The 26,228-nt window shown below is 38.0% G+C and overlaps 1 protein-coding gene across 1 annotated transcript in view; it reads left to right on the top strand.

Moving 5' to 3' along the window:
* Positions 1-26,228, top strand: part of LOC140229733 (ATP-binding cassette sub-family C member 10-like) — a 65,749-nt gene that overhangs the window by 9,523 nt on the left and 29,998 nt on the right. Inside the window, exons 2-5 of the mRNA XM_072309973.1 lie at positions 8,272-8,397; positions 12,237-12,464; positions 13,951-14,099; positions 25,159-25,169. Coding sequence (XP_072166074.1) covers positions 8,272-8,397; positions 12,237-12,464; positions 13,951-14,099; positions 25,159-25,169 — 514 coding nt within the window. The remainder of the gene's footprint in view (positions 1-8,271; positions 8,398-12,236; positions 12,465-13,950; positions 14,100-25,158; positions 25,170-26,228) is intronic.

Genomic DNA, 26,228 nt, shown 5'->3' with positions numbered 1-26,228 from the left:
GCTAATATTATCATGTTTTCCACTTTAAAAAAAACTGAAGACACCCTCCCACAAGGTTGCTCCCTGTCATGCTTTGCTAAAATTTCAGTCATGAACTCCAGGCTGCTGGCAAACAATACAATTTGTGTCCCAGAAGTCAAGCAGCATAATTTGGACTTAACAGGGAGAGGAGAGGTTAGCAAACACATCCTGCTTCCTGAAGTAGGGTAGTCTGATATTCTCGTGGTGGTGGCAATGATTGGTCTTCTTAACCCACGTTTTTATTATTATTATTATTATTATTATTATTATTATTATTATTGTCATTAGTATTATTATTATTATTATCATTATTATTATTATTATTATTATTATTATAACAATCATTATAAACTGTGACATGAATATAACCTATGAGGCTGAAGATAACTTACACTTCTCAGTAAACTGAGCAAGAGACAGATCGTTATCACTGTCTAGTTGCTTTCCCTGGTGTAAATTGTTCTCTTCATTGGATTCTGTTGGCTTATCCTTCCTGATGAACTGGGTGAGAGGTAGATCATCATCACTGTCTGATGTGTAAACATATCTCATATAAACACTGAGAAATTGCCATATATTATGTAAACATGTCACATGTTTAGTGTATGCAAATTTGTGATCGATCTAAAAAATCAGACTTGTTCTAAGAATAAACACTAAAATGGCAAATAAACATGTCGCAGTGTTTTTAATCTGTCACAGCGAGTAAACGTGTCGCAGTGTTTACATCGTAAACAGTGCGTCATGTTTATTTTTTGGTTCAGCGTTTAGATCTTAAACATTCTGGGTGATTATGTGACTGTGCGGTGTTTAGTATTTCAACACTGTGAGTGATTACGGTGTAAACGTTTGGTGTTTAGGCTATACACAGAGCAGGTGTTTAGTTTTCAAACATCAAAACCGTTTAAAACATAAACATGTGTCTGTGATAAAACACCTAGGGTGTGATGCAAGTAAACACAGCATGTTTAGCTCCTAAACATGATCAATAAAAAAAAAAAAAAAAACGCGTCGCAGTGTTTTAAAACTCTCGCAGAAAAAGTGTTTAGTTAGGTGTTTAGAAACTAAACATTTGTGGTTTTTTTTTTTTCAGTGTAGTCGTGTCCCGCGCAGTTGACATTATCGTGTCCAGTTATATCGGAGGGTATTTGCCCAGTTGTACAGTTCTGAACGTCGAAAGGATTCCAGACATTCAAGTCGACTTTGAATGGACCCAATCATGTCCGGCAGGGGAAGACATTGTTCACAATTATCGTTATCAATTAACAATTATCGTTATCAGTGGCTGCTGTTCTTCTACACAGAGGGCACTGTCGAACGTCGTCATACCGACTTTATGACAACATGACGGTTACCATCTTGTTTACTAAAATCGTTGAATTCCAGATCAGCATCACACTCAGGCCAAGTGCTTGAATATATCAATGTAAAAACAAGGCAAAATGTCCCTCAGTAGATTTGTTAGATATTCAACACTATTTGTGTCGGTCTCCTTGCCATGTAATCCATATCATGCATATTTCAGATAAATTGTTGCTTTTGTAAGGTTAACTTTTGTCAAATACTGAGGCAGTTTGTAGGGAAAGTTGCTTTCCCCAGGAATTCAATGACAAGTGTATGTCCGCGACATTAAATGAATATAGGGCCTTGCTACACAAAACCAACAAAAAGTCGCCATACATGGATTTTTAGTCAATATTAGATTCTGAAAGAGAAGATTTTAAAACGATGTATAACCGAATACTAATCGACTCTCCTGTTTTAATATTGGAAAGAAAACACATTTTCTAGAAAATGTGAACTGAGACAAAAGGCTATGACGTACAGGGTCTATTCAACCGCTCAATCTTTACCAAGGACTGTGCCTTACTAGCTGTGTTATGAAAGGGACAAAAACAGGATGCAACATCGGAGCAGCAGCAATGAAGGGATTTTCTGGTTGAAATAAATCATTGTTTACAAGCACGTTCTGCCCATGATTACTGTCAACTTTCAAAGTAGTAGCATTATCCTTTCAAAAGTTATTAGAGTTAAAAGTGAAAAGAATGTAGAAGGCTTGTAAGAAATGGAAAGGGGACTTCATGAAACTCACGTAATTACATTATTCTAAAAAAAAAAAAATATATATATATATATATATGTATATATGTGAACCGCTATAACAAAAGGATCCTAAAGTCGCTAACGGCTGAGCCGAGAAAATTGAGTTTGAAGTCACATCATCAAAATTGGTCAAAACAATTGGATATCTGTTTTTTGCATAATTCTGTACTCTAATGTTTTGTCTATCTGCCGAAATTTTGAAGCTAAATGATCAAAGGAAAGGCAAGAAATCAGCCTTTTTCCGGGCCATGATTTCCGACTTTCAACGTAACAGAAACGTGTCCGAAGATTTGGATTTAGCGCCACAGCTAGACTCCGCCCATAGCAACGAGGGAGTTATCTTATTGGTCAGTGTGTGGCATCCTGGTTACTGATTGGTCGTGCGCAGATTGCTGGCGCTAATCTTGAATGAACATCGAGGAGGTTCCTGGGAGCATACTTTCTACTGTCAAGCGGTGAAAACGTACTGTCTCACCTCCCCATGATCATGATAGCGTTAGAAGGATAACTTTGTAGGCGTTTTTCTCGAAACTCTGATTTCCTCAGCCACTTGACATGCGCTAATAAAATCATCGATATCTCCGCAACCGAGTACTTTTATGAGTTGAGCTATATATGAAATCAAAGTAGAAGAGTAAGGGAATAATGTCGTGCAATTTTAGAAAAATGTCCTTCCCCGACTTTCGGATCCTTTTCTTGTAGCGGGTCACACACACACACACACACACACACACACACACACAAATATATATATATATATATATATATATATATATATATATATACATATGAAGACCTGAATATAAGAACGACTCAAGTCCAAATTTTGGCCAAATTCAATTTGACATGGGAAATTGTAGCTTATGCATGGACTCATCTTGTGTATGAATGATAAGTCCTAATTACCCCCGGAAGTGCCTGAAATAAATTAGTTAAATCTTATACGAATGTAAGAATGAAGGACTTGGGTCATTCTTACATTCATATTATAGCGAACTCTCTCGTCCTTCTCTCATCTCTATAGCAGAATACCATGTATATGAATCAAAGAACGACCCAAGTCCATCACACAAAATGGCCTCACCACAATTAATGTAAATGTTAATTGTCATAATAATATGTGTTCTAATTTGTAGATACAATGTTGCCTTCCCATCACAGTTAAATAGAATATTATTGGACAAATAAAAAAGATATGAAGTTTTGTTTTAAGTTTACTCGAAATGGTCTTCCATGGACTTGGGTCGTTCTTATATTCATATACTCATATATATATATATATATATATATATATGACCGTGCACCACAAAACGAACATAAAGTCGCACACACTGATTTTGCGAGAGGACTGAAAATAAGTGAAATGGGTCAACCTAGCCGATCTTGATTTTTTTCTTCATATATTCCGAAAGAGCAGGTCTTCTTTTACATTATGCTAGAATGTGGTATCATAAAACGGGCGGGAAAGTGTGTTTCTTAGCAGTTTATCTCGAACATTTTTGGTAGAATAGGGTAATTAGGTGTGTATTTAGAGTCCCTTTTTCATTTCTAAAAACACCTTGTACACACTCTTCACTTTCAACTCTAATAACTTTTGAAAGGATAGTACTACTGCTCTGAAAGTTGGCATTAATTATGGACAGAAAGTGTTGATGAGGCATGCTTAATTTCAGTTGATCTGATAATCCCTTCATTGTTGTTACGCTGGTGGTTTACTTCCTGTTTCATCGCACAGCCAGCACGGTTTGGTAAAGATTAAGCGCTTGAAAAGACACTGTAATTCAAAGCCTATTTTCTCAGTTCACACTTTTCCAGAGTTTGTGCTTTCTTTCCAATATTTAGATAGGTTAGGAGAGTCCATTTGATTTGAGTTATACATCATTTTAAAGCTTAAAGTCTGCTCTTTCAGAATATGGTCTTAACTAAAAATTCATGTCTGGCGACTTTTTGTTTGTTTTGTGGTGCAGGGTCACATGTAATATTCGGTTTGTTCTGTGATCCAATACTTCATGATGTAGAAGAATACTTGTTCCTTTGGAAATTACGAAAAACTCAAGATTGGATAAGTTGACCCATTAACCTATATTTTTAGTTCTCACGAAAAATAAACATAAAATAAGATAAGTGCGTGCGACATTGTGTTGGTTTTGTGATGCATAGTCACATAATGCCTACAATAGACGGTTTTAGACTCATAGCAAATAATAGAACATGAAAGAAAGGAGGAGGAGGATTTTATGTGTCACAGAATTAAGACTGTGTCTTCTTGGAAAAATACAGCGTGATGTCAGATACTTTTGAGAGTGTATTTATCGAGGTCAAAACTTTAAACAAACTTAATATTATAATTGGGAGATTTATCGACCCCCAAGCTCAAACCCTGCTGAATTTTTAGAGTTATTTTGCGGCCTTATCTGGAACAGTTATTTTGATAATAAGACATGTTTTGTCGAGGGTGATTTTAATCTCAATCTCTTTGATTACAGTGATAATCCCATATGCGCAGACTTTCTTAACCTTATGTTGTCGAAATCATTTATTCCCCTCACACGAAAACCGACTCGAATAACTGATAATGTATCTACTCTTATTGACCACATTTCTGTAAATGACTCATTTTCTGACATCACATCTGGCATAATAGTTTCTGACGTCACTGATCATTTCCCAATTTACGCCCTAGTGTCCAATTTTATGACTGCTAATGATTTTCACACCCACAATACGGGTATTCGTTTAATGTCTGAATCCAACCTTAATAAACTTCGGGAGAAATTATGTTCAGAGGATTGGTCCACGGTATACAGTCAAAGCGACATTGATTTAGCCTTTGAAAATTTCATGAATATTTTAATTGTTAATTATGATTTTTGTGTTCCTCTCCGAAGACCTCACCATTTTAATTATATAAAAAAGTACCAAGACAACCATGGGTTACAAAATATCTTCTCAGGTCCATTAACCGCAAGAATAAACTTTTTCACAAGTATTGTAAAGATCCATCCGCTTTAAATAAATTAAGATGTACTCGTTATCGGAACATATTGACATCTTTAATACGTATAGTCAAGCGAAATTATTTTTTTTTTTTTCGCGGCAGTTTGTTAAATATAAATCTGATGTGAAGAGTACGTGGAAGGTGATAAATGAGGCGCTCAAACACAAACATAATACCAATCCTCCAAAATAATATTTCAGCGGACGGCCGCCAGTTTAACGACCCGGTCATTATGGCGGAATCTTTCAATAATTATATTGCAAGTCTTGGTCCACATTTTGCCAGTACAATCCCGAAATCGTCAACTGAATTTTATGCATACTTAGGTAATAGGAATGCTCAATCAATATTTTCTTAACCTATTGCTGAAGAAGAAATTATAGATATCATCGAGAATTTGAATGATTAAAAAAGTTCAGGATATGATGGAATTACAAATTTTCTTTTAAAGAATGTTTTCAGTGAAATCATTGCTCCTCGTACATATATTCTTAATGAATCTTTATTTAAAGGCAAAGTCCCCAATAAGATGAAAGTTGCCAAAGTCGTCCCCATTTTTAAGAAGGGAAAGAAATATTTGGTGAATAATTACCGACCAATTTCTTTGTTGACTTCAATCTCTAAAATTCTTGAAAGGGTGGTTTACACACGATTATTAACATTTCTCATATATTATAACATTTTGTCGGATTCTCAGTTTGGTTTCAGAAAACACTACAACGCAACTTATGTTTTTAATTCATTTATAGATAAGGTAGCTCATCTATAGATAGTTTTGAACATACAATTGGAGTTTTTCTGGATTTTTCTAAGGCTTTCGATACGATAGATCACGAAATTTTGTTTTGTAAATTGTGTCATTATAGAATTCGCGGGACGCCCATGGAATGGTTTAAGAGTTATTTAACAGAAAGAAAGCAATGTGTTAATATTAACGGCCATGATTCGCAATTAAAACCTATTTAATGTGGAGTCCCGCAGGGCTCCCTCTTGGGCCCACTTTTATTTATTTTATACATAAACGATCTTCCAAAATCATCGCAAATGTTATCATTCATTTGTTTTGCCAATGACACAAGCTTGTTTTTTTTTTTTTTTTGTTTTTTTTTTTTCACATCGAGACCCTAATGCATTAATTGATATAATGAATACTGAGCTCATGTCTGTGCAATTCTGGATTTATGCGAACAAATTATCCTTGAACATAGAAAAAACTCATTATATGGTATTCAATAATTCTTTGATTGTTGTCCCAAATGATATCAAAATAAATTATTTATGTTTAAAGCAGGTTAATAACACAAGGTTTTTAGGGCTTTGGATTGACCGAAAATTATCCTGGAAAACTGACATTCATTTTGTAAGTAAAATTTTGTCTAGAAATATTGGACTTTTGAATAAGCTTAAAGGGGATGGAAAGTAACTGATCAGTGGGAATTAGTGGACATACTGGGAGATGATTGTTCCAATCCTTATGGGATTCTTTCAAGAGTTCATTGTATACAAAGTATCTAATGTTGTGTGAAAATGATTTGCTTCAGAATGGTCTCATACCCAAGTAATGTGCAGTTTAATGCTTCCAGGTTAGCGTCCCTGGTTAGTGACGGAGCATTAATCTGCACATTACTTGAATATGAGACCGTTCTGAAGCAAATCATTTTCACACAACAATAGATATACAATGGACTCTTGAATGAATCCCATAAGGATTGGAACAATCATCTCCCAGCATTTCCACTGATTCCCACTGATCAGTTACTAGCCTTCCCCTTTAAACATGTTTTCCTGTTTATATTTTGCAGAGTATATATTCTTCTTTAATATCTCCACACTTTAATCATGGAATTGTGGTGTGGGGAAATGCAATTCATTCATTATTAGATTCCCTTCTCCGTGTTCAAAAGCGTGCAATAAGAATCATAAACCACGGCGGATATTTTGCTCCTGCCAACTGTTTTTTTTTTTTTTTCATCAAAATAGAATTCTGAAAATTCCTGACCTATTTTATTACAATCTCGGAATTTGCATGTATAAACTAAAAACTAATGAATTACCCTCTGTTTTTATCCACATGTTTAAAAGGAATCGCTCTATCCACTGTTATCCCACTCGCCAGAGTGACGCCTATCACCTTCCCCGTACTCGCACTATTTTTGCAAAGAAAACTATTATATTTACTGGACCCAGATATTGGAATGACCTCCCTCAAGATATTACTTCTTCTTTGTCTTTATTCAGCTTCAAACGCAAATTAAAACAGTAATTACTTAGTGGATACACACTTCCAAGTGTGTAGCAACTTTTTTTTTATACTCCCAGTCTTTTGTCATTGTCCGCAGCAACAAGTTATTCAAGTTATTTAATGGTACCGATACATCTTTTAACACATAGCATTCTTTTTCAAACACCGCGAGATCCGTATACAGTCTGGTTTGTGCGATATCTATGTGGTTCATTACTTTATTCTTTATCGATTTTTGTACTGATATAATTTTAGTAGGTAAAGACAAACATATCCGTTCTCCGTATAATTATATGCCTATGAATTTGGGAACCTACAGTTTTACAAGCGTTGAAGCTTTTATGTAGACCCCATCATATTTCTGATACTTATTTGTGACATCTTCATATGATATAAACATGTACATTTGTGTCAAGAATGTTTTTTTTCTTTTCTTCTTCTTCAATCAAAAGACATGATTGTATATATTTTGCATTCTTGTTTTATTGTCAATATTTTTTTTATTTCATCATTGAGAAAATGGAAATATGAAATAAATTTGAACTGAACTGAACTGAACTGAAATATAACAGTTACAACACACCTAATAACTCCTTGGAATGAAGAGTGATGAGTTCATTGGAGGTAACATGGACCGGGATTGAGATGAGAATACCAATTGTCTCACATTTACGATGGTGATATATCATTGGGATAGTACACCTATGTGATTGTTTATTGGCGCCAAAACATCAGTCGCCGACCAGTCATCGTTTGAAAAATACGACAGCCCGTCATCAAAACTGTCACAGGTAAATACAACAATTGAATGTGTTTAGAGAACAATGTATCCATGATATTAATCTATCCTCCTTATGAAGTTATCTCGCAATTTTTTATTACATGTGTATTTGAATTTGTTTTGAAGGTGGGCGTGCTATTTCTGATTGGCCCAGGATTGATGATGATACTCATACCCATCACCAGGTATGTCAGCGCGAGGATGATAGAAGCACATCAGCTCAAGAGCAAACAACTAGACAGTACAGTCAAGGTAGGACGTCATAAGACATGTGACAGTAATCTGTTGAAAAGTTTTGAATGTTACAAGTGTTGGTGCTGCCATTGCTGCATGGGAAGACTACTACTTTTTTTTTTTTTTTTTTTTTTTTTTACGTCACTGCAGGAAAGTGATACATGTGACCGTGCACCACAAAACGAACAAAAAGTCGCACACACTGACTTTGTGTCAGGACTGAAAATAGATGAAATGAGTCAACCGAGCCAATGTTGACTTTATCATATTTTCTGAAAGAGCAAGTCTTCTTTTACACTATGCTAAAATTTGGGATCATAAAACGGACAGGATGTGTGTTTTTTAGCCGTTTTTCTGGAACATTATTTGGCAGAATAGTGTGATTAGGTCTGTCTTTAGAGTCCCGTTTTCATTTCTTAAAAACCTTGTACACATTCTTCACTTTCAAGTCCTATAACTTTTGAAAGGATGGCGCTACTGCTTTGAAAGTTGGCATCAATTAAGGGCAGAATGTGTTGATAAGGCATGATCAATTTTCAATTTAATCTGATAATCTCTTCGTTATTGTTACTCCGGTGGTTTACATCCTGTTTATTGTCACATTCATTGCACAGCCAGCACGGCTTGGTAAAGATTAAGCCCTTGCATAGACACTGTACTTCAGAGCCTCTTTTCTCAGTTCACACTTTTCCTGAGTGTGTGCCTTCTTTACAATATTAAGATAGGTTAGGAGAGTCCATTTGATTTGAGTTATACATCATTTTAATGCTAAAAGTCCGCTTTTTCAGAATATGTTCTTAACTAAAATTTCAAGTGATAGCCCAGTAAGTCCATCTTGTCTTACTGTGAAATACGCAGATGACACATGTATTGTAGGATTGATACGTAACAATGAAGAAACAGTTTATAGGAGAAGTGTTGACAAGTTTGTGAAATGGTGTAAACAAACATCACTGATTTTAAACACTAGGAAAACTAAAGAGATGATTTTTTATTTTGGTAAAACTGGTAAAGACAATCATGAGAGGATTTCCATTGGGGAGATACCATAGAACAGGTGTCAGATTACAAATACCTTGGAACAATTATAGATGATAAACTAAGGTGGGATGCAAATACTAAGAAAATTCAGTCAAAAGAAAACCAGCGATTGTATTTCCTTAGAAAACTCGGGTCATTTAATGTGAAGAGTCAAACACTTGTTCTGTTCTATCAAAGTGTAATACAGTCTGTTATGTGCTTCTCTTCAGTAGCATGGTTCAGTAGTCTAACAGAAAAAAATAAGTCCAAATTGGAAAGGGTTGTATCACAAGCCAGTAAAATTATAGGAATGCCTGTGCAACATCTAGAGGACATTGTACAATCTGCTCTTTTGTCTAGACTTGATATTGTAATGAAAGATATATCACATCTGCTTCATGATGAGGTGACTGTAAACAGGTCAGGTAGAATTAGACTTCTAAATGTAAAGACGGAGAGGTTCAGACGGTCATTTCTGATTGCAGCATGTAAAGCTTTCAATAACAGATTTAATAGATGAGGTTATGTGTTTGTTTATTTACAGTACATGCTATGTGTTTAAGATATGTGAATTGTTTTAATGATTCATGATTCATGAGTCGTATCTTAAGACAAGTGCCAGATGACTCAGCCCAAGCAGGGCTTTGACCTACCTACACGTACTGTATGTGTTTAGCTTAACTGCCCCTTGTGCAATGTATTTGTGCTGTTAAAGTCCAGTATGTGTGCACTTGATGATAATTGTATTGTTCGTTAGTTATGTTGAATTGCTACATATTTTTGACTCATTGCAAAGTAATTGTACACACATTTGTAAACAGCAGCAGTGTAATTGTGGATGAGATAACAGTAGACCTGGGAAGTTTTGAGCCGCATGTCTTGCCAACCCTATGCCTATGACTGAATTGAATGTTTTAGATTTTGCGATGAAATATTTTTAATTTATTATATATTGTATATTGTATTTGTTACTAGAACATATTATGCAGAAAAGGAAAGAAGAAAAAATAATTAAGAGAACTTTTAAACAAAATACAAATATGATAATATTATTGGGCATTTGTAATATGTCACACTGCCTGCTATATTTTAGTATGTTGTACGAATGTCTCTGTCTTTTTATTGCCTTTGTCGCGCAGCAAATTCTTTTTGAGATAATTTACTGTCTCCTATCCATGCCCAGGCTTTTTGTGTGCTGGAGCGCTCTTTTACGTTGATCAGGTGATAGTTTTGGTGTATGTGTGTGTGTGTGTGTAAGTTTATATGGGTGTAATTCGCGGTTGTGGGGTATGTGCGTGTGTGTGTGTGTGGGGGGGGGGGGGGGTGTGTGTGTGTGAAAGTATACTCTGTGAGAGTGGGGGGGGGGGTAGTGGTGGTGTGTAGAACATGTGTCAAAGTCTCAACTGGATGAGTGCTCCGGCATATGGAAGTGCCTGGGTGGGGCGATGGGGCGAAGGAAAAAAAAAAAGAATGCATACTCTATATACGCTTATTCTTCTCCTGTCCTCCTAGTCTTTCTCTTCCCTCTTCATTGTAATTTGAATGCAATATTTCAAATTTTTCGTATGAAATGTATGTATTTTATGTATGTATGGTATAAAACTCAGGTTACATTATTTTCATTTTTTATATGCTTCATTTATGCACCTTTATCTTTATGTATGTCCGAAAACAAATTGTATGTATATTTTATACATGACAATAAATTATCTTGAATCTTCAATCTTGAATGTCTGGCGACTTTTTGTTTGTTTTGTGGTGCAGGGACATATATATATATATATATATATATATATATATATATATATATATATATATATATATATATGTATATGTGACCGTGCATCACAAAACGAACAAAAAGTCGCACACACTGAGTTCGCGTGAGGACTGAAAATAAGTGAAATGAAATTATTAGACGAATTGACTGTAGACCAAATAGTAATAAAATCAAATAACAATTAGACCAAACAGTAATTGGACGAAATGATGACTAGACCAACTGGTTATTAGACCAACTGATATTAAACAGTCTATTAGACCAACTGGCTGTAGACCAAGTGGTAATAGAGTGTAAACCGATCCGGACGATAGCCTCTTTGAAATGGTTGTTTGAAGGTTAAATATAAATTCAAAACTCGTCTTTTAATATTACATGAGAAAAAGTACCAACTTTCGGCAAAACCGGGGGGGGGGGGGCTTTGGACGAAGGGTGGGGTTCCAGTCAACGCGACCCGACCCAACGCTCCCAGCGCACCCTTTCGGCAAAACCGGGGGGGGGGGGGGCCTTTGGTCGAAGGGTGGTGTTCCCATTAACGCGACGCGCCACCACCCAACCCACCCTTTCGGCACAAGCCACTGGTTATACCGTCGTATGCTATGTTAATAGTATTCCCGCTCTTTTCTTGAAGTGGTTAGCCAAGTGCTCTTTCGTTATGCTAGAAAAGGATAATGAATGCCATACTTGGGAGAGGATGGACAGCAGTGCTTCCCCGAAAGAGAAATAATACCTCACATCCATAGTTGCTTCGAAATTGCACAAAATGACAGTTGCTTAACCATGAAAAGTGCAAAAATGCAAGAAAAAGTCAAAGTTCTTCATATTTTATTTATTTTTTTTTTACAAACCATTGCAGTTGTGACAAAGAAGAACGGAAACCTTGATCGATTAAAATGGAGACCACCTTCGTGCATCAAATTTGATTATTAGAATGGCATCTCCTTCAATCACAGAGTGTGGTGATGTTCCGCGCTACAAAAATTATTACAACTGTTTGTTTGTTTGTTTGTTTTTTGGTTTTGTTTTGTGTTTTTTTTTTCCCGCCTGGCTCCTGTAGGTAATGACAGAGATCCTTAAAGGTATCCGGAACATCAAGTTCTATACCTGGGAGGCCCACTTCAAGGCCCAGGTGGGGAATTGGCGGTCCAAGGAGTTGCGCAGCCTTCAGACAGTGAAATACCTGCAGGCCATCTTAGGCTTTATCTGGGGCACTATTCCCATCCTCCTCCCCTTCCTCACCTTCTCCATGTACACTCTCCTCGGCAATGAACTCACCGCTACAAAGGTGAGTTATGTTGGTCATGATAGTTTTTCTCAAGATTGAACGTAATGTTAGAATATTTTCACGTAGAAACCACTTTGCGAAATCAGTAGTTATTATTCTGGGAACCGTTCCATTCACTAAAATTCCCACTAGGAAACAAAGCTGAGAATATGTTTTAGATTTTTAAAAATTTGCTTCAAAGCCTTATTATTATTATTATTTTTTTTTTACGTAGCCATTTTTGCTTCATTTTTAGTTCATGAAAGTGTAGTGTACCAAGATGATATTACCCAAGTTGATTTACAATAGACCTGTTACCACAAGAGCTCATAATGTACTTCAAATCATGAAGAAGCAGTTTCAATTTCACTTCACTTTTCACCTTTATTTATCAAGTGTCATTTCTTTTCAAAGAACACTTGTATTTAGAAATATATATATATATATATATATATATATATATATATATATCAGCGATCAGTGCAATTGTTTACGTGCAGTCTTTACTGTAAGTATTGATTATTGATTTATTTCGTGATCCAAGTTCCTAAAGGTAATTCTTAAGATAATTGCACATTTAACATTCCAACCTCTATTCAATTTGTTTGCCTTTATACTGCATTCATAGTTAAAATTTCAATCCACCTTGAGTCCAATTACAACAAACTGTAATGCTAAGTGATTACATGTAGATGCAAAGTGGAATGTAGGTAGCCTGGGAGAAGAATGTCAAAACTTGTAAAGGAGCATGCACACAGAGGAGACTTATGTATATGACCCCGTTTAGAGTGCGAGGCTCGGCCGCGGCCGAGCCGCGGCCGAGCCCAGCCCCGCTTCAGTGTAAACGCGCAAAAGGCCAAATGCGAGGCCAAAAATTGGCCTCGCACTTGGCCTCGCTCTGGAGGTGGTCTCGGCCGTGGCCGAGCCGCGGCCGAGCCCTGCCTCTTCTTCGTGTAAACGCAAACTGGGCCAAATGCGCGGCCAATTGCGCGGCCAATTTTAGTCTGGCTTCCAAACCCTCTGCCTGTATCTTTCGCTATTCAGGATATTAACCCCCTCAACGTCGAAAACTAGTATAGTTTAACGTGGTTTTGTCCTGCAAAGGATTTTTTCCTTCGGCAAAGGCCTTTGCCCGAACGGCGACTTCGTCGCCACGGAATTCATTTGGCAAAGGGTCTGAAAACCAGACAATACCAAATTGCGTTTGTTTACAAGCAGAGCGCCACTACGACAAAATATTGAAAGGTTTGAATCAAAAGCGCGGCCGAGCCCAGCAGTGTAAACGGACAAAATTGCGAGGCTCGGCCGTGCAATTGAGGCCGGACTCGGCCGCGGCCGAGCCGAGGCCGGACTCGGCCGCGGCCGAGCCGCGGCCGAGCCCGGCCCCGCACTGTAAACGGGGTCTAAGTCGAATTGCACACTGACCCCCATATCGCTTTTTCCTAAGTGGTTAGAGCCAGAAGTATTCCATACATGACGGTTTTGATTTACACCCCCTCCTGCGCAGGTGTTCACATGTTTGCCGCTATTCCAGATTCTGACTGAATCCCTCGACATCCCGACAAAGCTAAATGAAACCATAGAATCATGGGTCGCACTAAAACGTGTCCAGAAGTTTCTTGACCTCAAGGAATCAGATTTTGAAGAATACTACCTGTTTGGTAAGTTCCAGTGGCACTATGGGGAGTTGGCATCAGTCAGTCATTTATTAGGCGCATTTGCTAAGGGTGAGGAGGAGATTTGCCAACAATATTCGTCCTATACTATAAGATGTCCTTTTTTTTCTTTTTTTAAGTGTGTGCAGTTGTTGCCTTTTAATATGAAAATTACACGTAAAACTGTATGTGCTACTTAGTTCTTGTTAGCAACAGAAAAAATATTTTAAGGGAGAAGCGATCATCTTCAAAAGAAAAATATGTTGTGAATGTAACGCAGCATATACAGACAAAATTGAGTGGGAACAAAATGAAAACAAAAACGTTTAATAAGAATGAACTAGACTTACACATTTGTAAAAAAAAAAAAAAAATGCGAACAAGGTGATCCGTTAACTTTTGGTGTGTTAATAAGAGAACCAATTTTCGAACTTGGCATCTTGAGACTAGCTTAAAGTTCCTCTCATATGCAATTAGTATTGCACAACATTTTTGTTAACTCTTTATGTGCCACGTTCGCACGTCCGACTCAGTCGACGGCGTGCCAACTTCGCATATTCTGCTCAACAAACAAAGCCGCCAAAACCGATCGATAAATCGCTAATCCCGCGGTACAATGACAGCGTTTCTCGCGCTTTTGTTCCTCTCACATACGGCTTGTATTCTATGTGGTGATTGACTATCAAGCGGTGTTCCAAACTAGATTTGCGCTTACATTCTAAGTTTCTGTCACGATTTTATGTGCAAAAGTCATGCCTTTACAGTAACGCAGCAATTGGTCATTCAAAAGAAAAAGTAGATTTGTCATACAATTTATATCTAAGCGAAGTTTACCATTCCTCTTTATGTTTGCTCACTATAATGTTCACCTGAACAGAAATTTGTAGAAGTCATACAAATTGGAAAAACAGAATTCTTTCTCAAGGATGAGAATGACGTGGCACACAGGGGGTTTCCACCATGACACATAAAGAGTTAAATGGAACCTAAGTTTGAAATTCGACCATAGTCTGAGAAATGAATTCATCTTGCAAAAAACAAAGAATAATCACGAAATGACAGCCTAAAGTGCCAGCTGCAAATATTGAACTCTCGGAGAAATCTGAGTAGGGATGAGTTAGCCTGTTCACTGCTCAATGAATATATATATATATATATATATATATATATATTTTTTTTTTTGGGGGGGGTGGGGGCTCACCATAAAGTGACGTCATTTACTGGAATAACTAAAGAAAAAGATTCGAAAGAGAATTCAATAAGCTGCAACATATTGAAAAAACGGCTATAAGTTGCTCCAATGATAAGCGAGAAATGCTCAAATGAATTTCAAATCTGATGACGTCATTACAAAATCTTGACTTCATGCAGAATTTTATAACGTTAAGTTATTTTGTAACACTTGTAAAGATATAAGATATGATATACCAATCATCGGCTTTCAGAACGTGAAAAAATCGGGGAGGGGTCATCGTCCATCTTAACAAACTTATAGATCTACAATTTCGCACATTTATACTCACGCAGGCACGTAATTTCAACTTTGGCTTCCCCATATGGCGTCATATCAAGTCGGATCGACTTTCAATTTCTCCGTAACATGAAAGTATAATTCCATGCAAATTTTGCGACCAAAATCACTCTGAGAATGATCGCACAAATGAAACAATCAACTAATGTTCAGGCGGTTTATTAACAGTGATATTGTGGGTACAGACTCGTAATCAGTTTTCACTTTAGTACAATAATGACCAATAGAAACAATTAGAAATCAGTAATGCCATCACTTACAGGCATTACAGCCATATCTGAAATCACAAGGTCCATGTAATCCCCTGGAAATTGATGCTCGATGCACAGATGAATGATCCTTGACGCACCGATGAATGATTCCTCCGACGTAAATCTAGAGGCTCAGGTTACAATATTCCACGGTATCAATCCAAGGTAAAATCCAGGGTATACGTTCACAGAGAAGCGTGCAAAATCCGGACGATGCGATGAATGATGATTCACGCAATAATGTCCAGCTAGGAATCCAACCCGTCACAGCTTTGCCATAGCAATGTCCACTAACTTAAAAATGGAGTCTATCTCCAATGTAGGAAAATTAATTCTCTTGAGGCAAAATACGTTTCCTCGGCCCTATCTCCACAAATGTGACCGTGCACCACAAAACGAACAAAAAGTCGCACACGCTGATTTTGTGCGAGGACTGAAAATAGGTGAAATGAGTCAATGTTGACTTTTTCATATTTTCTGAAAGAACAAGTCTTCTTCTACGTTATGCTCAAATTTGGGATCATAAAACGGGCAGGAAAGTGTGATTTTTAGCCATTTTCCTGGAACATTATTTGGCAGAATAGTGTGATTAAGTGTGTCTTTAGAGTCCCGTTTTCATTTATTAAAAATCTTGTACACACTTTTCACTTTCAAGTCCTGTAACTTTTGAAATGACAGTGCTACTGCTTTGAAAGTTGGCATTAATTAAGGGCAGAATGTGTTGATAAGGCATGATCAATTTCAATTTAATTTGATAATCCCTTCATTGTTGTTACTCCGGTGGTTTACATCCTGTTTTTGTCACATTCATTGCATAGCCAGCACGGCTTGGTAACGATTAAGCGCTTGAATAGACACTGTACGTCAGATCCTCTTTTCTCAGTTCACATTTTTCCTGAGTGTGTGCCTTCTTTCCAATATTTAGATAGGTTAGGAGGGTCCATTTGATTTGAGTTATACATCATTTTAAAGCTAAAAGTCTGCTCTTTCAGAATATGCTCTTAACTGATATTTCATGTCTGGCGACTTTTTGTTTGTTTTGTGGTGCAGGGTCGCATAGCAGGTCAGCAGGTAACACAGGACTGACTATAAGTTCATGTCTGGCGACTTTTTGTTTGTTTTTTTGATGCAGGGTCACATTACGTATTATGAAATGTTGCCTTCCCATCACAGTTAAATAGAATATTATTGGAAAAAAATGATTTTTTTTTTTTTTTTTTTTTTTTTTTTTTTTTTTTTTTTTTTTTTTTTTTTTTTAAGTTTACTCGAAATGGTCTTCCATGGACTTGGGTCGTTCTTATATTCAGATACTCATTTGTAGTTGACGCAATCGCGGGTCGAAAGGGGGGGGGGGGGCTCCCTCTCTAGTGTGCCCCTCACTATTTTTTTCCTTTAAAACAACAACAAAAACACAAAAATATCAAGGAAAAAGGGGGGACATGCGCAAGCCTTTGATTTTAAGCCTTTAATTAATCGAGAGGGGGCGCATCGGCCTCTGGTGCCCCCATTTTTATTATTTTCTTATCAAAACAAAAACATAAAGAAAAGAAATGGGAGGGGGGTGCGCTAGCCTATCAATTTTGTTAAGGGGCCTCCCCTTTACAGAAGTCCTGGATCCGCCCCCGTAATGCAAGCAATGATTGTTGACATTTGTGGTTTACGCAATCGCGGGTGGAGAGGGGGCGCATCTCTCTCTGGTGTGCCCTTTTCTATTTTTATGCCTCCGCCACGAAGTGGTGCCGGAGGCATTATGTTTTCGGGTTGTCCGTACGTACGTCTGTACGTCCGTCCGTCCGCTTTCGTTTACGCGATAACTTGAGTAATATTTACTGGAATTTTACCAAACTTGATCCAAGTATGAAGTATGATGGGGCAATTATTTGAATAGATTTTGGGTGAAATCGGCTGAAGGTCAAAGGTCAAAGGTCAAGGTCAAATCATGAAATTGTATCCGTTTACGCGATAACCCAAGACTGGATGGAGCAAATTTCACCAAACTTTGTTGGAGGATGATGTATGATAAGACAATAACTTGATTAGTTTTTCAGTGAAATCGGACAGAGGTCAAAGGTCAGAGATCAAGGTCAAATCCTAAAATTTATCTGTTTACGTGATAACTCAAAACTGGATGAAGCAGCCTCCACCAAACTTGGTCCAAGGATGATATATGATGGGACAATTACAATAGTGACATTGGCAAGAGGTCAAAGGTCAAAAGGTCAAGGTCAAATGCTACAAATGTTGCAATTTCCCCCATATCTATGCAATGCCCAATGGTATTTTCTTGAAACTTGATGTGGACATGTACTACTGCGGAAAGATTCTCCAGAGAGAGTTTCATTGTCATAAGGTCAAAGGTCAAAAGGTCAAATGTTAGGTGAAAATGTTGCAATATTACTTTTCTCGCAAATGGTTCAATGTATCTTCGTGGAACTTTGTACATATGCATGTACTGTCTAGCAGGGATTATCTAGGGAATTTAGGGGTCATGGGGCAATAGTCAGGGGTCAAAGGTCAAGGTCAACTCAAAATTTTACTATTTCCCTCATATAATAGTATATGCAATGCTTGCATTATTAGTTTCAAAACTTAATACATGCATTACCTCATGGAGATTCTGCAGGAAATTTCCAGCCAGAAGGTCAAAGGTCAAAGGTTAAGGGTCAAAGGCCAGGTTTCAATGCCCCCCCCCAAAAAAAAAAAAAAAAATCTATTTTGTACCGTCATCACACTCTTTCTTCGTACCTTGGAAATTACTTAATGCATAAACTTCCCCAAATATGTGTACCTGCACTCTTAGAAAATTATAGCAAACCCAGTTCATTTCAATATTTTGCCAGTTATCTGAAACTGTCATGGATCACACATTGTGAAGACATTGTACTATACACCTATTGGGAGAATCATGCATCATGGCGGAGGCATCAGTCGCCATAGCGACATTTCTAGTTTTTTTCTTAAATAAAAAAACAAAAAACAAAGAACAAGCAGTGAGTTTTTGACATTGTAGTTGACGCAATCACGGAACCAAAGGGAGCGTACTCCCCTCTGGTGCCCCTGTCTATTTCGTGTTAAAACAAAGGATATTAAAAGAAAAATATGCCCCCCCCCCCCTTGCGAAATTCGTATAGATCCGCCCCTGTAGTGCAAGCAATTGGTTTTGCTATGAATTTGTGGTTGACGCAGTCGCGGATTTACAGGGGGCGCGTCGCCCCCTCCCCGTCTCTATTGTTGTTTAAACAAAAGAAATGAAATGAAAAAAAAAAAAAAATGGGAGGGGGTTGCGCCAGCTTTTCATTTTCTAAAGAGGCCTCCCCTTTACGGAATTTCTGGATCCACCCCTGTGACACGTTATGACATTTGCAGTAAATAAGGAAATTTCAGCATTTGTGGTCAACATGTTATGACATTTGTGGTTATCCGCTTTTGACATTTGAAGAGCTCAGTTGCAAAAGGTACTACATCCATTTTCCATCAAAATCCACTTTTTGGTCTTCATGTACTCATTTTCAGGACCTCTTTACACCTATGATACTAACGGAAAGCTGAATTTCCAAACAGAAAGTGTTTAAAAATTACATTTAAAAATCAGTTCGGTTTGAAAAGGCATTACATCCATTTTATTTGGCTTGCAAAAGGCACTACATCCACTCCAATGACGTCATCGGGAAATTGACCAATCAGAGAGCAGCATTGGCTTGACCCTCTACCATTGTCTACTGATTTTAACCCGTAAACAATAGAAGTTGGCTTTTGGCTTTTTGGATTTCTGTTAAAATCATCACGCAAATCTGACAATATCTTGAAAAACTCATCACATTTCAATCAAGCAATGTAGGAAAATGAAGAAGAACTCATTGATAGAGCAAACCATCCCAGGAGAAGAATCGTGAATCAAAAGCAGTCTACAAGAGTAAAGGAGAAACGGCAGAGAAACTGGAGAAATTACGCGACTCTCATGTAGTCCCACGTACTGCATTAATTGTTAGTAACCGGTACCGTGCGTTACTGCTAGGTTGTTGAGTTTGAGCCATAAATTGTCCCCAGAATAAAGTACAGACACTTTGTAGGTATGATCTATTTCTTACATAAATAGCTTCACAGCTAATAAGTGTTTGACGACTAGTCTGAAAGCAAGGTTACTTTGTAAAATGTATACAATGGCATGAAATTCTGACATCCCTTCCAACAGTGCTTTACCTGTGGGTATGCTGTGCTATCCTATACGTGCATGATGTCAGTTACGAGGGCTTGAAAGTACATAGTGACATACAGCAGCTGCTTTGAACACTAGATTTATATTCATTCTTGTAAATGACACCTTTTACTTATACAATGTCACAAAGTTAATAGCAAAAGGGGCGTTTATTACTCATCGACGGTCTTGATTTTTATCAGCTATTAGATTATCATATTTTTCTTACCTGATAAAGAACATACAGGAATGAAATTCATGTAATGAATTTAATTACAGTGTTGAGAAAATACAGCACATTCAGATGCTGCTTTTCCACCTTTTCCCTTAGAAGTTACATTGGAAAAAAATGAAGAAAAGATAATGAATACAGTATTGTTGAGACACGTGAAGGGAGAATTCACAAAGAGAAAAATAGCCAAAATATACTGTAATACATAGAGGAAAAAGATAAATCATGAGATAAAGCTAGTGAGAGAATAACAAAAGGAGAAAAGGGAAGAGAGAAATTACCTGTAGAGATATTGTGACTCCTCCCCATCTATAACCGTTCACGCACAATGAATTCCCCCTCCCATACTTATGACCAATGACAGTCATTCATTCAAAATATTAGTCAGCAAGGGAGAAGTGGGGCAGTAGCGATGCACATTGGTTTGTTATTCTTGATGCTAAATAGGGCAGGGCATTGTCAATTACCTAGGCTCCCTTGACCTCTTATCCCATCCCAGCAACACCATTGCGGAAAAAAAAAAATAATCCGCGTAACATGTCATAACATCACACTAAATATATCTATGGCATGTGAAATTTCGGTTTCAGAAGGTACTACATCCACTTTCGGTTGCAAAAGTTACTACATCCACAAAAATATAGAAATGTTTAATTCATAAAAAGAAATAGATGAATGGACCTGGATTTTCTTAGAAAGTGGTTTCAGTGGTGTATCATCTAGCAGTATAATAGGGGGAAATATCATTCCAGTCTGAGCTTCCTAAATATGATAATTAAAAAATCACGTCTTTCTCAGAACTTGAAATTATGGATGTAGTACCTTTTGAAACCGAACTCTTCATTTGTGGTTGACGCAATCGAGGATCGAGAGGGGTCGCATCTCCGCCTGGTGCCCCCTCTCAAATAAAAAGAAGAACATGGGGGGGGGGGGGTTGCGCCCGCCTTTATTTTGTAAAGGAGCCTCCCCTTTACGGAGTTCCTGGAAATTTTGAAATTGTGACATATGTGGACGACATTTTGTTATGACATTTTATGGTTTATCCGATGTTGACATTAATTTTGTTGTCAACGTGTTATGACATTTGCAATAAAAATGACAATTTTGACATATGGCGTCGATGTGTTATGACACATCAACACGATGCAATACCACAATGCCGTCGCGGCTGTGAACGTCACACGAACAACATACTACTGTAGTGGTGTGTAAGTTTACATGGGTAGGCCTATACACGAATTACGTGTGGATTTACTGGAGCGCGCGCTAGCTAGCGAAAAACGTGTGCATGACCAGAAACAAACGTGACGTTTGACATAATCAGTCATTCTGCATATTTCACCAGGGCCCTGTTGCATAAAACCCTTACCGCTGGACTTACCGCTCCTTTCTAGTGGTAAGTCTTCAAATTAGCGGTAAATTTTATAATCCTTGATGCTGATTGACTGTGACGCCTAATTTTGACGGTAGTTACCATTGAAATTCAACAGTAAGTTTTATGCAACGGGCCACCGGTGTTTCACCGAGACGACCTTATCGCGCTGGGCGTTCCTCGGTGAACCACCGGTGGTTTCCCGTTGAACTATCGGAAGTTTACCCAGGACGCTTCTAGGGTAAAAATTGCCCAAAATTTAATCAGTGTTTCACCTAGGCTTCCCCTAGGTTTCAACTGATACCCCTTTCCCGCTGCCCCTCTCGGTGAACCATCGTTGGATTCCCCGGTGAATTCACTGGGGAACCTCCCGGTGAAATTTTCACTGCCGTCGTTTCACACCTACGGCAATGCTCTCGGTGAATTTTGTTATGCAACTTTCCCCTAGATGTGTTTTCTGCTCGCACCGCGGCCGACCCCAGCTGAAGTGTGTAATAATGGCGCGATTCGCGCGCTAATTTGAACATGGTCTGGTGGATATTGTACTACAGTGCACAGTGGTTCGAAATCGTAACTTCTCAACATGTATATCACCTCTATCGATCGTAATTCGCATTTTCAGAGGGCCTTCATTTCATTACTCACAGTGTTGAAATTCGCGATATTTGCAGCTCATTATTGTATACAAAAAAAAAAGAGAAAAAAAAATAGAATGGAATTTGCTATCATTGTGTCACTGATGCTTCTGCGTCAACTCGGACTGTTCAGAAACCGAGTGATGTTGCAATCGCAGCAGTATAGTCGAGTGCGAAGACGGATGAGACTCATCAGCGTACCAGACTGGAAGAGGAATCAAAAAAGAAGAAGACACGGCAACTCGAGTACACTCTAACTAATCAGCTCAGTTTATTTGTATACGGCATGCGTAAACGATACAACACCAAGATGCAATACTGTACAACAATGCCGTCGAGGCTGTGAAAGTCACACCAACGACATACTACTGTAGTCGTGTGTGTATTTACATGGGTATACACGAATTACGTGTGGATTAATTTGGGAGAGCGCGATAGCTAGCGAAAAACGTGTGCATGACCAGAAACAAAACATGACCTTTGACATAATTTGCATATTTTCCCCGGTGTTTCACCGAGACAACCTTTCACGCTGGGCGTTCCTCGGTGAACCACCGGTGGTTTCCCCGTGAACTATCGGTGTTTACCCAGGACGCTTCTAGGGTAAAAATTGCCCAAAAATGTATTCGGTGTTTCACCTAGGCTTCCCCTAGGTTTCAACCGAGTTTCCTTTCACACTGCGGGGTTACCCGGGTGCCCCCGGGGGCACCCGGGGAAGATTTCCTTCAACGGGAAAGGGGTATGAGGTTCCTTTCACACTGCGGGGGGTTACCCGGGTGCCCCCGAGTGCACCCGGGGAAGATTTCCTTCAGCGGGAAAGGGGTATTAGGGTAAATGATGATATTGAGGTATTGATGTGACATGTTTTTTTTTTTGTGTGTTTGTCGGACAATGCGTTGCCATGGTAACCATAATTTTACCAAAACATTGTGGAATTGCATAACTTCCGTAGTATTTATGCAATCAATTTCAAAATTGGTATCTATGATGAATTATAGGTGTATAATGCAAGACACTCTTTGTGTTTGTACTTGACAAAGCAATGCCATCGTAACCGCATCTTTTCTTCGAAACCCTGTGGAGTAAACAACTTCCACAGTTTTGAAATAGCACTTGAAATAAAATTTGGTAGGCATTATGGCCTTGAGGCTTTGATGTGGAACACATGTTTTTTGTGTTTGTCGGACAAAGCGTTGCCATGGTAACCATAATTTTACCAAAACCTTGTGGATTGAATATATCATTCAAGCAATTAAGGTGAAATTTAGTATGTATGATGATCGGGAGGTGTAATTATGCAAGATACCAATGTGTTAATATAAGAAAAATGTGTTGCCATGGTAACCACTCATTTTTGTATCAAATTGAACCATTTAATCTATGAAGGTGAAATTTGATGTGTATGATGCTCTTTAAGTGTAGTTTTACAAAATGTCCTTTGTATTTGTATCGGACAGTGCGTGGTCCTGGTAACCGCATGTTTTTTGTTTGTTTATTGTTTTATTTTTATTTTTTTTTTTTTTAGTCCTGTGGAGTGAACTTCTTCCACAGTTTTCAAGCAATAAAAAAAAAAAAAAAATGGTAGGCATTATGGCCCTGAGGTGTAGATGAAGAACACATAATTTCTGTGTTTGTCACACAAACCGTTGCCATGGTAACCACAATTTTACCAAAACCTTGCAGATCGAATAACTTTTCCATCATACAAGCAATTAAAGTCAAATTTAGTATGTATCATGATCTAGACGTGTAGTTTTGCAAGACACTTTTAAGGAAAATGTGTTCAAGTTCAAGTTCAAGTTATTATTTATTCGTTTTTTCCACAATATACAAACACAAATCTCACTTTCTTAAGTGACAAAAACAATGCATACAATTGTACAGAGAAGGCAACAATAATAGGAAAAAAAACTAACAGTAGCGATACATTGCAATAGGTGCTAAGATAACGAAAGTGAAATGGTTTTCAATATATGCATCGTGTGAAAAAAAAAGGGAGGGACCCACTAAAAAGACAGAGCTTGTAGAGTGTGGGCCCCTCTTGTATTAGAAGCCCGATGTAAAAATTGAATTGAAAACAGCAAAAAAGAATCCGTACAAAAAGTTCGTCACAAAAAAGTTTGGGAGCCCACTAAGAGACAGACGAACAAACAGTTATACATAAAACAACAACAAACAGAGTTATGAACATGCAACAGGACTGGGACAGCAACAAGACTACTTGTAGGAGGAAAAACAAGAAACAAACAGACTTGACGACACAAGAGGAAACAAGACTATAGCGTGATAAAGAGGTAAGAGAATAGAAAGGAATATGCAACACAGACAACGATCCTCGGAGGTTTGAGGAAGAAAGAGAAGAAGAAAAAAGAATATAGAACAAACCCTTCAACTGCGAAGTATAGGTTAAAGAAAATCTTATAATCAAGGCTTGAGCAATAGCTAGAATAATAAAGAGAACGGCAATGCCGATATTGCGGATGAGTAACAAAGTAAGCCTATTAACTAATCTGATTCTGCGAGTCGTCATTATAAGATTGTAAAAGAAAAGACTTTAATCTCCTTTTAAAGGCAGCCGGTCGTCGCAGGCGATTCGCAGCTCAGTAGAAAAGCACGACAAGCTGCTCCTCCCGTTATTGTACCCCCGTACGTACCGAATGCCGAACACGACGCTACGTAGCGCACCAGCGAAAACCAGATGGGGCACGAGCGCCGTGCGAGCTGTCCACTGTAATTTCAACATGGACGCCCGAATACCTACCGAATGGGGCCGAATGGGTGCATGCACAAAACCGCACAACAGCCATGCGCATGAAAATCTCTCCCGGTCCGCGACACAACAAGTAGTGAGAGCTGTCGGGTGTACCAGTCACTGGGGAAAATCTCTTTGGTTTATATGCACTATGGTGCCAATTTCAGCAATCTAAGCAACAATATTTCAAAATGTCTGAAAATATTATATAACAATATCATAAATTATTCATATATTAACGTTGTTTGATATTTGGTATTTATACATATGCTTTGATGAAGAAATATTAAAACTCTAAGCTTCATGTATAGCAAGTTGCAATGCATATGGCCATATGGCAGGTTGTTATGATCTCATCGTGCAATGTTGTCTGCTGCGTCAGCTGCATGTGTTATACGTACAGCTTACAGTACGTTGGGCCGGATCGTAACATAACAAAGTTGATAGAAAGTCGTCGGTACCGGTATGTCAATATCAATATTGTGTGTGGTATGCGTGTACTGTTCGCAATAAAAAGTGCTGTAGGCCTACTGTTTCGGCTTAGCCTTGGCTTTGGTTTAGTAATGAACCCTCACAATAGAGATCAAACAGCCGTCCAACTCGAGGCAACGTATCTACTTGTTTGACGCTATCGACGAGTGGAGAACGCAGAGAGACGTGTTCTTAGCTGGAGGACAAATAAGAGACCAGAGGTGGAGGCTTCAGCGTCAGCGTGCCGATGAAAAATTTGCTTTCCACTTGCTGGAGTTGCATGAACAGTTTTGCAGGAATTTTTATTTAGAATGTGCAAATTCGTGTTACGACATGCACGGTGGAATTGTGTTGCCACGGCTTACGCCAATCAAGCAACCCCAGCTGGCCAAGTCAACAACTTCAACTTAGAATCCAGATCCAGATGATGTGTAACTACGTAGAAGTCTACACATGAATCAATGATTGAAGTGGAATGACTTTTTCTAATCTAGTATCAGTAACTTTAGGGCATTTGCGTTTGATCGACAAGTAGGCCTATTTTTCTATGTATAATTCCGCGAAAAACTTCTCTAAGTTCTCATTTATGTCAAATTATGATAATGCCGTAGGCCATAATTGAAATGACATTTGCTGGGTCAGTTTAATGTCATTAGTCCCATTAAATGAGAAGTTTTTCATATCAATCATG

Source organism: Diadema setosum, chromosome 6, assembly GCF_964275005.1.
Source record: "Diadema setosum chromosome 6, eeDiaSeto1, whole genome shotgun sequence".
In the NCBI taxonomy this organism is placed as follows: Eukaryota; Metazoa; Echinodermata; class Echinoidea; order Diadematoida; family Diadematidae; genus Diadema; species Diadema setosum.
This window is presented reverse-complemented; position numbering and strand designations above follow the sequence as displayed.